This window comes from Sitophilus oryzae, unplaced genomic scaffold, assembly GCF_002938485.1.
Source record: "Sitophilus oryzae breed Bouriz unplaced genomic scaffold, Soryzae_2.0 scaffold_1442_pilon_pilon, whole genome shotgun sequence".
In the NCBI taxonomy this organism is placed as follows: domain Eukaryota; kingdom Metazoa; phylum Arthropoda; class Insecta; order Coleoptera; family Curculionidae; genus Sitophilus; species Sitophilus oryzae.
In genome coordinates, this window is record NW_022146107.1 from 6,825,595 (window position 1) to 6,839,459 (window position 13,865).

Here is a 13,865-nt window from a genome sequence, read left to right on the forward strand (position 1 = left end):
TCATCAACTACGATTTCTGGCTATTTATGCTGTATTTTAATACCGAATAGTCTTTAACAACAACTTTATGCAATGTAATTAACCTTTACACGCGTTTTCTATGCGTTTGTCTTGGAAGAAATAAAAAGTAAGTTAGTGACTTTTGGCAGAAATAGGACGAAATATTCAAGAAGATTCTGATAAATTAGTGTACTTTGTTTATTGTTCCTCAAATTAGTATTAATATGTACCTAATTTTTATTTAACATTTGTAAAACATAGACAAAAAGCAAAATATGATATTAGGTATCACTTGATTTGTTTTAAGAATTATAGGAATAAACGTTCATGTTTTTTTTTTGTTAAAAATAAAAACAATTACCAAATGTCTCTTTTTATGTTTTTTTAAGAAATTAATAATAAAATAATATTATTTGCTTAGTTATCTGCAAGACTCAATATAGAGAATATTTTTGCAAGAATTTGGCCACAAATGGTAGTAAATGTGGCCACATTTGGCACAAGGTGGCCAAAAATGGGAAAAATCGTATGTTTTCATAAAATGCTTATTTTCTGTTTATTAAGAATACAGGTCTTTACAATAAAAGCAAATTTTGAAAGAAAAATATTTGAAGAAGCACCAAAAATTTTGTTTTATCTCCAAAATTAACTACAAATATTTTTTTCTGATAAGTCAAACTCTAAAAATCCCTTAACCTGGCCACAACCGGTGCTTCTACCCTATAGGGACATAGGCCTCTCATACGACGCGGAAGCTCCAAGGAGAACGGTAGTTTATATCGAAATGGAAGTTTGATTGGTTGGTTAACTGAAAGCATTTTATAAAAATATATAGAATTATACAGGGTTATACCACGTTGTACCTACCATATACCGTATGATCGAAAAAAGCGGTGTCCAGCTGCCTTGGAAATGACGATCGATGACATTTCCCATATAATTTTACGTATAAAATGACCGCGATCTTCATTTCATAGCCATCGCTGACGCCGTTTTTATTCGATCATATAGTATTTCACTACATTTTATAGCTTGAAATTAACAAAAGTCACAAAATAAAAGTCCAAAAATAAATTTGTGTATGCATTTTATTACTTTATTTTTTTAGTCATTTGTACATAAAATTTAAGTATATAAACATTTAAGTAACATAAACAAGGGGATAATAGGTACCTACTCGTTTCCGGAAAATATACTAATTTACTCTAATTTAATTTGTCAATATATACTTTAAATATTACTGAGCTGGCAAATTTTAAAAATAGAACACACACATAAAATGTAACTTTTTTGAATTTATTTATTCTTTATTGTTACGTTATTTATGAGTTAGAAGAAATATTCTGTAGACCTATTAAGATTGTGTGTACCACCAAAGAAATCAGTTAATGAAAGATTTTCCTTGTTTAGAAACAAATTAGTTTATTTGTTACATGTACTTACTTTCTAATAACTTTAAAATTAGAAGTTTAAAGTTATACTACACAGTCAAGAAGAACATGAAACTCTAATTTTACAATAGAGTAGATTGTAAAGATACACCATATTTTAAAACCAATTAATTCTGGAAAATTATCAACAGACAATTTTTTTAAATATTGTCAATGTGGTTCGGAATAATACACCGTGCCAAAAACTATTCTATGCTATCAGTGTTCCAGCCTAATATAATACAGAAAAAAACAATACTAAATGCTTACTTTAATAGAAAAGTAATGATGGTTTACTCTAGTTCAAAGAAAAAAATAAAAAACATTTTTTTTTATTTTGTTTTAATTGATGATGAATTACAGCTATATCTATGCAATTATGCTGACAATTTACTCATTGTACGTTGTATTTATGTACGTTATCAGTATTGTATTATTCTCAAAGGGGATGTCAAGTAAAACTAATTAATTATCTAAAAGGAAAACATGCGGTTTTAATTATATTAATCCATTTGTGGTTTTATAACCTAAATACATAAATACAGCATAGTTTCTTAAGATGTCAAGTTTGGATTGGTTGTATACGTGTATAATTTCTAAACAGTGTGAAATTTTTAAAAATCATCATTATCACCGTGATTTTAAATTATATTAATTATTTAATTTGGTACTTCATTTTTAAATTAAATAAACAGTTTGAAACATGCGAATAGAATATGAAAAAATGATTAAATATAAATATACATATACTAGGGTTGTGGTTAATTTTTTTCCGGTGCCCTAAAAAATCCTTCCTTTTGAAAACACGTGCCGACGGCCAACTGAAATTGACACTTTAATAGCCACTTCATAACAAATTTCACTTATACAGGTACCGTATGATCGATAAAAAAACGGCCTCAGCGATGGCTATGAAATGAACATCGATGACATTTCCCATATAAATTTACATATAAAATTACGGCGATCTTCATTTCATAGACATCGCTGACGCCGTTTTTTTTCGATCATACGGTATATAATAAATATTGAGAATAATGTAGGATACGGAAAGTTCGATTAACAGATTTTGCTGTGCTATTTATTGTTCTCTCAATAAAAAAAATATCTTTTATTATTTTTAAATCTACTTTTTGAAATTCAATAAAAGCTTTTTTATCATATTACTTGCATCACGTGCAAATCCATCAGATCTCTATATGAAAAGAATTCTACTTTGCATATACATGACTTCCTCAACCATGTTCACAGCGATTTTCCTAATAAATCGAATAAAATGCATACTAAAAAGCATTTCTATCGTTCAGTGCAGGCACATTAAAAGAGCTAATATTATAAAAATGCAATATATATTTTTAGTATATTATTGCTTCTAAGTACTTTATTCCATATTATTAGTCGTATCTCGCTTTTTACAACGAAATAATTATTTTTTAAATACGGACAGAAAAACATTTTTATTATGTATTTTTATCGTGGAATTTTGTATTGCATGCTTTTGGTTGGTAAAAATAAAATATTATTTTTTATTGCAATACCTATGCCAATTTATAGCACAAACTATCATCGAAGTCAAATGTTAGCTAAAATCATTTATAAAAAAGTATAATGCGCTCTACGTTCTACCACAAACTTTTAGTTAAAAAGAAATCATTAAATAAATTTCGTATATTTTTACCAAACTGTTAACCATGTAAACAGCCACACCTAACATTATTATTTAATGATGAGCACACATTTTTCAAATTAAAAAAGAAGATGAGATAGGTACACTAACTAAACAGTCGAAAATGTATCTACAGTATGTCTCTGGATTGTCTTGACAAGAGGAAAAACACTTTTTATTATTAAGTTTTTGAGAAAATGCATTCTTCATAAAAAATGTTGCTTGCTCTAAAATGGTTCATCCCATTATACTTTTAGCCAAATAAATGATGTGCTTCTTTAACATATTAAAACAGCAAAAAATATGACATTTCATCAAAATTAATACTATCCTTTTATCAAAGAATAAAAGCCTAAAAATGATATTATCATAGAAACGCGTTATGATTTTTGAGACTTGGAAAAAATTCAAAAATATTTAAATATTTTTTTAAGAACGTATAGAAATTAGGAAAAATATACACGGCATAAACCCTTTTATATCAAGCAATTGATTTTATGATGAGTGCATTTTTCGTATAAAGTTAATATTAAAAAGGTTTTCCCTCATGTAAACACAATCCGGGAACGTAGGTACTGTAGACATAAAACAAAATTTGTGCACGACAAAAAAAAAACACAAAGTTATTATTTCGAACCACACGTTTGTACATCTTAATATTGATTTAACTAATATTTTATGCTGAATTTTAAGTACAACGTTCAGGATCACATTAGTAATGTAAATAGAAATATTTCTAGAAGAGGGTTTTCACCAAAAGAAATCAGTCGTCGGCTTCGTCTAATGTGTTCCTATCCGGTATTTCTTTGTCCCTTCGAGTCAGCACATTCGAAAATTCGCCATTCATTTGAACATTTTTCTTGTTGTCTCTGCAGTTGGTAATCATGCTGAAAATAAAACAAAGTCATTTGTAATAACTTACAGATATTATACAAAATTAATAAGCATAGTGTTTATTATGCTTATTAAATACACACAACCAATCTTATATGGAACATGAAATCATTCTTTATTTCTGACTAAACTTTTTGCAAGGAAAAAAATTGGTATACAGCTTTAAGATAAGGCATAATAAAAAAGGCCTATGTTGGATTAACAGATGTATAGAGAGGAAGAATTATTGCTCTCATTGAACAAGGAATGCCCCAAAGAGACGTAGCAACATATGCAAGGTACTTGGAACAAGTTACTCTCAAGAACAGGCCTTGACAAAGTCGTCAAAGAGTCACAACTGAACAACAAGACCACTTTGCGTGCCAAATGCTAGAAGAAATCCCAATGTTTCTCAACCAGAGCTACAAAGACAACTCCTGGCATCTACAGGTGTGAAACAGGTGTTTCATTAGGCAGATGAAATGTGGATGCTCAAAAACAAACGAATGTAAGCAGCTGATACTGAAAAAGCTGTATCTATACAGGATGTTTCAAATTCGGATCTCACTATTGGAATCTCGGAAACGGTTAGAGGGTACAACGTGGCTTAAATTGGACCAAAGTTGCTTCTTAGTGAGACCAACGATAATTCGTTTAGTAATTGAACTTATCTTTATCATTTCCGGAAATATGGCAAAAAAACTCAAATTTCCGGTTTTTAAGTTTATTTTGACAGTTAGAAAAAATGTACAAATACATTCACAAAGAAACTTTTTAAAATTTACCCTATGATGATGTTAAAAATCACTTAAGTCATTTTGTTTTTTGGGAGCATCATCATCTAACTCGGGATTTTTTATTTCATTTTGTTTGATGTATTGCACTTACCCAAAAATGTTGCTTGTTTTTTACACGCACGTAATGAAACTGAGTCGTATACGTATCTCTCTTCAACACATTGCCTCTTATGAGAATATTCCTCATTATATATTTCTTAAGCAACCACACCATTGTATTTGGGAGGTCATAAGTTTCTCCAAGCAAACCCATATCCGTATTTCGAAAAATAAAGTTGAAGATGGTTCCAGAAAAACTAAACGTCGTAAGTGGGTTTTCAAGTAACCTAAAGATGAAGCTAAGAAAGTTTCTTTAAGAATGGCTTTCTAAGTTTTTTCTGTCAAAATAAACTCGTAAAAAAATAAAATCGAGAACTTGGAATTTCAGTTTTTTTAAAACCGCCATATTTCCGGAAATGACCAGTGTTAAGATCAATTTCGTTTTCAAAATGATTATCGTTAGGCTCACTAACAGGAAACTTTGTCCCAATTTAAATCACCCTATATCTCTTTCGATTCCTAGAGAGTTCGAATTTGACAACACCCGGTATGTAAGTTAAAAATCATAAAAGAATATAAATTTATTATAGTAGGGTCGGCATTTCTGGCCTTGGGTGCCGATTTTCGTGCGTACGAAGAGTACGGTCAACGCCTAGTAAAATAAGGTTGTAGAATGTAGAATGTAGAATGTTTAGGAGGGGAGTTAATCACCGCGACCTTATAGATCTATTGTGTGTTCCCCTTTCTTGAGTTATAACGAGTTATAACTCATCATACAGTCTCAGGGCTTTAAGAAAAGCCAGTATCTGAGGCGGCTCCACAGAGGCCAGCTCTCCATCCTCGACATCAGACGTGCCAAGGTTCATGGCACGAATGGTCGTCGTCTCAGCGCACTCAGTGATAAGGTGTTCTGGTGTTTCCCCATTTTCCCCACAAAATCTGCATTCGCCGTTGTTTCTCAGTTTCAGCCTACTGAGGAGTTCCTTGATTTGTTTTAACAACTACAGTTTTGGTACCTATCTCAGCCTCTGCTGTTCGTGTTGAGAGCATTTCCCAAAACCAGCGAATTATCGTACTGTTCACCCCTCTTGTTTCAAGAGATCGCTTGACCACCTTGTGAGGTATATTGTCAAACGCCCCTGCAATGTCCAAGAAGGCACAAAGTGCTGTTTCTTTGCTATCCAGGCTTGCCTGTATTAGCTCAGTTAACTGGTACAGAGCAGTTTCTGTGGATCTGCCCGAACAACCAAAAATTCAATCACTAACTATATTTTGAAGAGGAGAATCGATTGACAAAGTCATTAGCTACGATTTCTGGCTATTTACGTTTTATTTTGATACCGAATAGTTACTAACTATAACATCTTTATGCAATGCAATTCATCTTTAGACGCATCTTCTCAGAAGTAACAAAAAGTAAGTTAGTGACTTTTGGCAGCAATGGGACGATTTGTTTACTATGTATTTAGTTAATACCTTCGGGTTAATATTAAATAAATAATATTCTGTTGTTTATGATACATGTATTGCGGGTAATATGGAATATTTCATATTACACGACATTGGAGTATTTCATATCGCCCAACCATAATCACTGAAGGGTGAATAGTTTATAGGATATTTTTAATAGAATGATTTTTAAAGCTTATAGTTGGGTGTTGGAACCTTTGGCTTTACAACAGCAAAATAAACTCATTACTTTAACTATGGACGCATGTTTCGCAAACCATTTCAGCATCATCAGCAGATGATTAAAACTAAACTATTACCTACAATTTGAGCATTTATATAGGCACTCTGTTGGTACTGACCAAGCGTGACAAAATGAGCCAAGCGAGTCAAAATCTATCTAGTGTAAAAATTAATTACCTTCTATTGTCTAAGTTGTATTATCTAAGCTTGCAGAAACGCCGAGACGGAAATAATTTTGTGCGATTTTTGTACATAAAACAACTAGTAGTAGTAATTTTTTCTTTACCGTTCATTTTTTATAATTATTTATCCTATCCCATATTACCCGCCATACCTATTCCATATTACCCGCCACTTTTTTTGACTACACAGAAGTTCACATTTCTCTATATTCTTTTGTAACTTCATAATCTTTCTAGATATCTAATTTCTACAGGATGCTCTTTTAAACAATACTACTAGCTATTTATTTCCAAAATTTGAGATTAAAAAAACCAATATTATATAATTTATATAGAAAAATAAAAATGGTATTCCATATTATCCGAAATATATCCTATACATGTAAACGCCGACCCAAGGTTTTGCTTGCCAGGATTGTATAATTAATATAATCGTATTACATATTACATTTTTTGCCATCAACATTAAGCAAATACATTTTTGGCTTTAATTCTACATTCCAGGCTTATCTTATAATTGAAATATTTCATTTATTACCCCTTAATTGACTTTATGATTATTATTGCAATATTTTTTTATTCAACCTATAAATTAATTTACACCTATCACTGTAAAAGATTTTTATTATTGTCATACCTGACTTTTGCAAAACTGGCTTATTATCAAAACGACTTATATTTTTCAATTATAATGATACAGCAATAAACCTAAAACACTAGTCAACAATATTATTGCCAATCATCACGTGAACCAGAATTGTTAAATCGTTTTGTAAACGTGCCGTTTATTTAAATTTAGTTATCACGTTTGTGTTAAATCCATAATGAAATAACAGGATTACAATAATTTATCGTAATAGTCCTAATTTTATCAAATATGTAAAACTGGTTTAGTTTTATAATTCTCAATTTTATTAAGTCAAAATTATTTATACTACCTAGTATTAGGGATTTAACTATATTCGTGAGATTTCCATTTAATTTAATATCCAATTTAAACATTTTTAGTTTTTACACTTGCTATATTGTATATTATTTTTATTTGTCAAATATCAATAACAACTAGTTGAGTAAAATATACCAATTGACTGAAGATATTCTGCTATTCATATAAAATTCTACAAACTAAGGACTTGGTTTCTTCGGAAATAGCAATGCCACATATACATTTCTTTCAATTGCTCGGATCGTTGTTCTCCATCCCTCTCTATCTTGAGCGGCTATAGAAGCCTCTTGCAGGCCGTGATCAATAATTTATTTGGTTTGGTCTACCCAGCGCCGTCGGAGATTATAATTTTTCCAGTCCATCTGTTCGTTTTCTTCTCGAAATGATCCCGAAGTACTTAAGGTATGACTGGTTTATTTTGATTGAAAGTCTTGTGTTAACTTTCAACTCGATGGTCCGATGGTCTTGAGATGAATGATTGAGATGAATGAAATTCGCAGCAATCTTCTGTAGGCCCACATTTCGAAAGTATCTATTTTTCGTCTGTTTGTAGTTTTCAGAGTCATCTTTGATGCATAAGTAGCGATTGGAAAGATCAATTGGTTTTCTAATTTTAATTTGTTGCGCTGGGATATTGCGAGTATTATAGTCGAGTTACGAGCTATTGCTAATCTGCTTTTGATTTCCTCGTCACAGCCTCCCTTGTTTGTTATGAGGGATCCGAGGTAATTTAACTTTTCAACCACTTCAAAACCATCAATATCCTTGATGTTACTAGGATTTCGGTCTATTATCATGACTTGCGTTTTCCTTTTGTTCCTTCCAAGTCCTTTCTCAGAGCATGCAAGAATTATGGTGTCATCGGCATACCTAAGGTTTGTGATCGTTTTTCCACCTATATAGTTAGTCCGCCTTGCCAGCCCTGTAAAACTTTCCTCATTATGTACACTCCATAGATGTTGAAGAGTATGGGTGATACTATACAACCTTGTCTCACACCACGTTTCGGACTAAAAGATTTAGGGAGAGCGTTGTTGACTTTGAGTTTTCCGGAGCTGTATTCGTAAAGATTTTTAAGTAGAAATATAACATGTTTTGGTACTCCCATGTTTTCTAACACCAGCCACAGCTTCTTCCACTTTACACAATCAAAAGCCCTACTGTCGTCGACGAAGCATAAATACGTTTTAACATTAAATTCATATGCTTTTTCAATTATTTGTCTTACATTTAAGGTCTGTTCTCTTGTTCCTTTTCCTGGCATAAATCCTCTTTGTTCGTCAGGGGTCTGTGGGAGCAAAAAATGCTTTAAGCGGTTATTTATGATATGGAGTAGAATTTTACTTGCATGTGACATAAGCGCTATTGTTCTATAATTGCTACAATCTGTCGGGGAGCCCTTCTTGTGCAACGGCATGTATATCGACTCACACTATTCCTTTGGCCATCTACCAGTTTGCCATATCATAACACACAAGTTGTGAAACGTGTCGATGCCAAATTCACCCATAGCTTTAATGGTCTCAGCGGGTATTCCATCTTTACCAGATGATTTATTGTTTTTTAAAGATCTAATAGCCTTTTCCACTTCAGCTTTCAGAATTGTAGGTTCTCTGTCAATCGTGTCAAATTCTAGGGTATGACATTCATCTTTATCTGTCTCGTAGAACAGTTTTTCGCAATATTGTCCCCATACTTCTGCTATGCCTCTGGTGTCTCTAATCGTCTCTCCATTATCTTTTTTTATTATTTGTGTCTGTGGTTTAAATTCTCTAGACAGGTATTTTACTTTGTCACAGAGTTTGTGAGCTCTGTTGTTATTTACGCGTTCTTCTAGCTCTTGGGATACTCTTGCAATGTTATTATTTTTGTCGTTCTTACATGCTCTTTGTATTTCTTTATCAAGGGTTTTCTTGTCTTCTGGAGTAATTGATTTTGAGATAATTTTCTGTCTTTGGGATTCTATTAAATTAGTTGTTCGTTCGGTCATCCAGTGTTTTTTCTTTCCAGCGTCTTTAACATATCCCCATAAAAAAAGTCCAGACTAAATTAATCAGGAGCATTTAAGCTTTCTATTATTTGGTGAATTCATAGTGCAAATTTTCTGGACGTGTAAACGTGTTAATGGCGAGATATAATCGTAATTTGTCCTATGGTAGAATTGGCCAATATGATTATGATATTATAAGAGGAAATATGGAGGTTTATTTTCATTAGTAACTGCAAATCGTAAAGTATGTAAATAATAATATATATAATAACCAAATAACAGCTAAAGTGCTAGAGGGGATTCCCCCTAGCACCTGACTAGGAGCTTCCCCACCAACGACACGGTCTCGCATCTCTAGAGGAAGAAATATATAAATAAGAAATCAAAGAAGGGATAACCAAACTTAACCAAACATAAACTTTTACTTTTTATTTTGAAGCTTTCTCTATTTTTTCCAGTTGTAAACTATCCACTTTTTTCAAGTAGTAAAATTTACTTCAAACATACAAATATTTGAAACCAAGAGTTATTTAGACAACATACTTATTAGAAATCTATTTACCAGACCAGTGTATTTTCGAGACCAGTTTTCGATCAAAACCTCCTTCGAAAAACAACTGTCAAAACCATTCTAAAAACAAGCCCCAAAATATACACTTTTTATTACATATAAAGAATATTTCGACTTCAATCAAAAAAATCAAAAACAAATCAATATGTAAGTAGGTACATATATATCAAAACCCCCATACTTCGTATATATCCGAAAAAGTTTCCTTAATTTTCTTTTGAAATGGAGACGATTTTCAAATCCGCCTACTATCTACGACGTGAAGAAAGACTAGTTGCATTCTTACCTCAGGCAATGCAAATATTCGACAGGCAAGACTTTTGAAATTAAATTTGTCTCCAATAACAAATATTGAAAGCTCGACTAAGGTTAGAATCGAACTTTGTTTCAATTCGTCTTTTTTATTGGCAGAAATCAGTAAAAGTTATATTGTTTCGAAAGGAAAAGTAGCAAAAATATAATACCGATTCTAAAAAAATGATAAAATCTATATTTTTCCAACTTAAATAAACCTTTAACCTGTGGTAACCTTTAAATTTATTATAAAATCTGGTATATCGCTAGTGAAACAAAAGAGAAACATTAAAAAATCAATACACAGGGTATCCAGGGGCGCAACTAGACATATACTTTTAGGGGGGCTTAGGTCACTATAAGATAATATTGATGTGAGGTTAAGACCAATTTTATAAGACACGCACGGGATATATGGGGGGGCTAAGCCGCCCCTGGCCCTCCCCTAGTTGCGCCTCTGAGGGTATCCCAATATTCCGTGGACATAGAACTACGTAATTTTGGAATCGAAATAAGTTCATTGGACACAATTTACCTCAATATAAAATATAAAAGTGTCCGTTAGTTATCAAACTTTAAATAATAAACATAATTTTCAAAATATTTTAAGAACCGATATAACCGATATTCCGATTTGAATGAGTATTTGGGTATCTACGTTTTGCTAAGCGCTTTAACATTTGACTTTAACAGAAATCAAGAAGTACGGGAAGGGTAAAAACTACCCCCACTCATACACAAATGTTAGTAGAAATATGAACTAATCAAGATACCGGAGTTTTCTTTACAAGCATTTGTCAAACTTCTGGTAACACAACTTTCGTCTCATTTAACCGCATTCTCGATCGTAGTTTCTGCGATGGCAATTTTGAGCATCGAAACTGTCACCACCCTGTATAATTATTATAATGATACAGTTAATTAAATATTCTTCTTATACATCTATCACATTTTTAAAAAGAAAACTAAATTTTGGCTTCTAAAATTAAGTAATTTTTAGCAATAAACATTAGAATATAAAGTACTAAATTTATATAAATACAATCGTATCTTTAAATAGCAAACGTTGATGTTTTAACGTACCACAAATAATAAGTAATCAAGGAGTTAAGTAGATAAATTTCTGTGCAAATAAAACGTGTTTTTAATTTAAAAAATATGTATTATTGTTGAGAATTTTATTGCATTTGTATTAATTTTATGGTCACTTTCCTGGAAATAGTGCTTTATTGTTATTTTTAAAACAAACAGACATAACTTAGAATCTTAGGTAAAACCACTATCTACAAAATGTTTATTGTGAGTAATAGAAATTTAAAATATTTAAAAAATACAGGGTCCTAAAAATAAATATATGTAGGATTTTCGAAGATATATTTCGCAATGAAAGGTTTTACAATAAAAAATTTGTGTCGTCACTGAAAAGAAATATTACCAAAAAATAGTTTGTTTCTATCACAGCTTACTCAATAACCAGATAGTCATCTTCGCTAGGTTTTGAATACCCGCGCCTGTTCTCATACGTATGAGGGCAGATCACCAGTCTCAATAATTTTTCTATAGGTTTCCATAGGTTTTATACAAATACAAAAACTTTGAGAAACACAATAAAATGAATTGGAAGAGAGAAACGTTTGCTCAACAGGTAAAAGAACATACCATAAGGTCGTATACTGATGCTTCCAAAACCATAGCAGGAACAGGGGGGAGTATTTTTAGGCCGAAAACTAAACACTCCGAATAGACACCAACATCTTTCAGGCTGAAATATACGTTATCGAAGGTGCGTAAAATTTATCTCAGATAGGAACAGTCGGTAACGAGAAATAACCTTCTTTTCCGATAGTCAAGTAGCCTTAAAAGCGATTAACTCAGTAAGAATCGAAGCAGTCAATTCGAAGTTTCTGAGAATGCCTAGAGAAACTGAACAAATTAGGCAAAGAAAATAAAGTCCTACTCTGACTACCCCATGGATAGAAGGAAATAAAGAAGCAAACGATCTAGCTAGAAAAGGAGCGAACGCTCCACTAACTGGACCAGAAGTGTTCTGGAATGGAGATCCTGCAACGGTCGAAGACACTCAATACAATCAAAAATTTTCCTTGATTTAAGTAAAACAATATTCGGATTGTCACGTGTTTTTAACAGGACACTGTCTCTTCAATGAACACATCAGTAGACTGAAGCTATGAAACAACGACGAATGCAGATTCTGTGGGGAAAATGGGGAAACACCAGAACAGTTTATCACTGAGTGTGCCGAGAACCTTTTTACGAACATAATGTTATTTTATATCAGTAAAATGCGATCAATTTCGGCGATTTAACTGATTCTCATGATCAAGTCTAACGATTTAGTTGATATGTTGTTCAGTGTCCATAACACCCAAAATATGTGGTTGAAAGACCTCAATGAAGAATATAGAAAAGTGACTTAAAATGAACTTAGAGAAAACTAAACTTGTAACCTCAGGGGTAAATGTAAGAAGATTGAAAACAAAATTCTAGAAAACGTGTTAAAATTAAGGAAAGTAAACCAAACGATAGGAATAAAAAGAAGGATAGGGCTGACATAGACAGCATTGGGAAAAGACATAAAAACGCTACCGATAAACTTTAAAATGAAAACACGTGTAGTATACGTATAACGCGCTGGCAACTTGTTCTTGGGTCGGTATTTACTATATGTGGAAGTGAATCCGATTAGCGATCTTATTAAGTCGGAATGAGAAAAATATGATGGCGTTTTCCTGTCTAGCAGGACACGATTCTGAAAGAAGAATAATATTTTAGGAAAATTTGCTCACGAAATTATTGCACAGGGTGCTTTAAAGTTGACAATTGAAGGGGATTACTCATTACTTAATAACCTCTTTACTTAGAATGAATGTAACAACACCCATTGAAGCAATATAACAAAGTTATTGGATACCAGAAGATATAATTTTAGAAAATGGCGGTCAAATTAAAAATTGGAGAATATAAACATTTAGGTTTAAAAATCACTCAAGATGCAGTCTTCGATACAATCAAAGATCGAAATTCACAAGGTAGAAAAGTTATATCCATGATGAACGGAATTCTATGGGACCAAAATATATCTAAATCAAATAAAAGACTAATTTATAATACTATAGTAAAAAGTATAGTTATATATAATAGCGAAGTATGGCCCATAAAACAGAGCACCGAAAAAATTATGCTGTGACAACAGAAATGGATTTCTGGAGAAGAGCCGCTGGAAAATCAAGAAGAAATATGGTAAAGAACGAAAGAATACGGGAAATAATGGGAGCTAAATCTACGATTGTTGATGATATCAAAACCAAACAGTTGGTTTGGGCATGTACAAAGGATGTCGACAGGCTTCCAAAGCAACTGCTGA

The 13,865-nt window shown here is 32.1% G+C and overlaps 1 protein-coding gene across 1 annotated transcript in view; it reads right to left on the minus strand.

The window, feature by feature from the left end:
• Positions 1 to 1,090: 1,090 nt before the first annotated feature.
• LOC115877173 overlaps positions 1,091 to 13,865 on the minus strand; it is a 128,967-nt gene continuing 116,192 nt past the window's right edge. Inside the window, exon 4 of the mRNA XM_030893333.1 lies at positions 1,091 to 3,983. Within this exon, the coding sequence (XP_030749193.1) occupies positions 3,860 to 3,983 (124 nt within the window). The 3' untranslated portion in view covers positions 1,091 to 3,859. The remainder of the gene's footprint in view (positions 3,984 to 13,865) is intronic.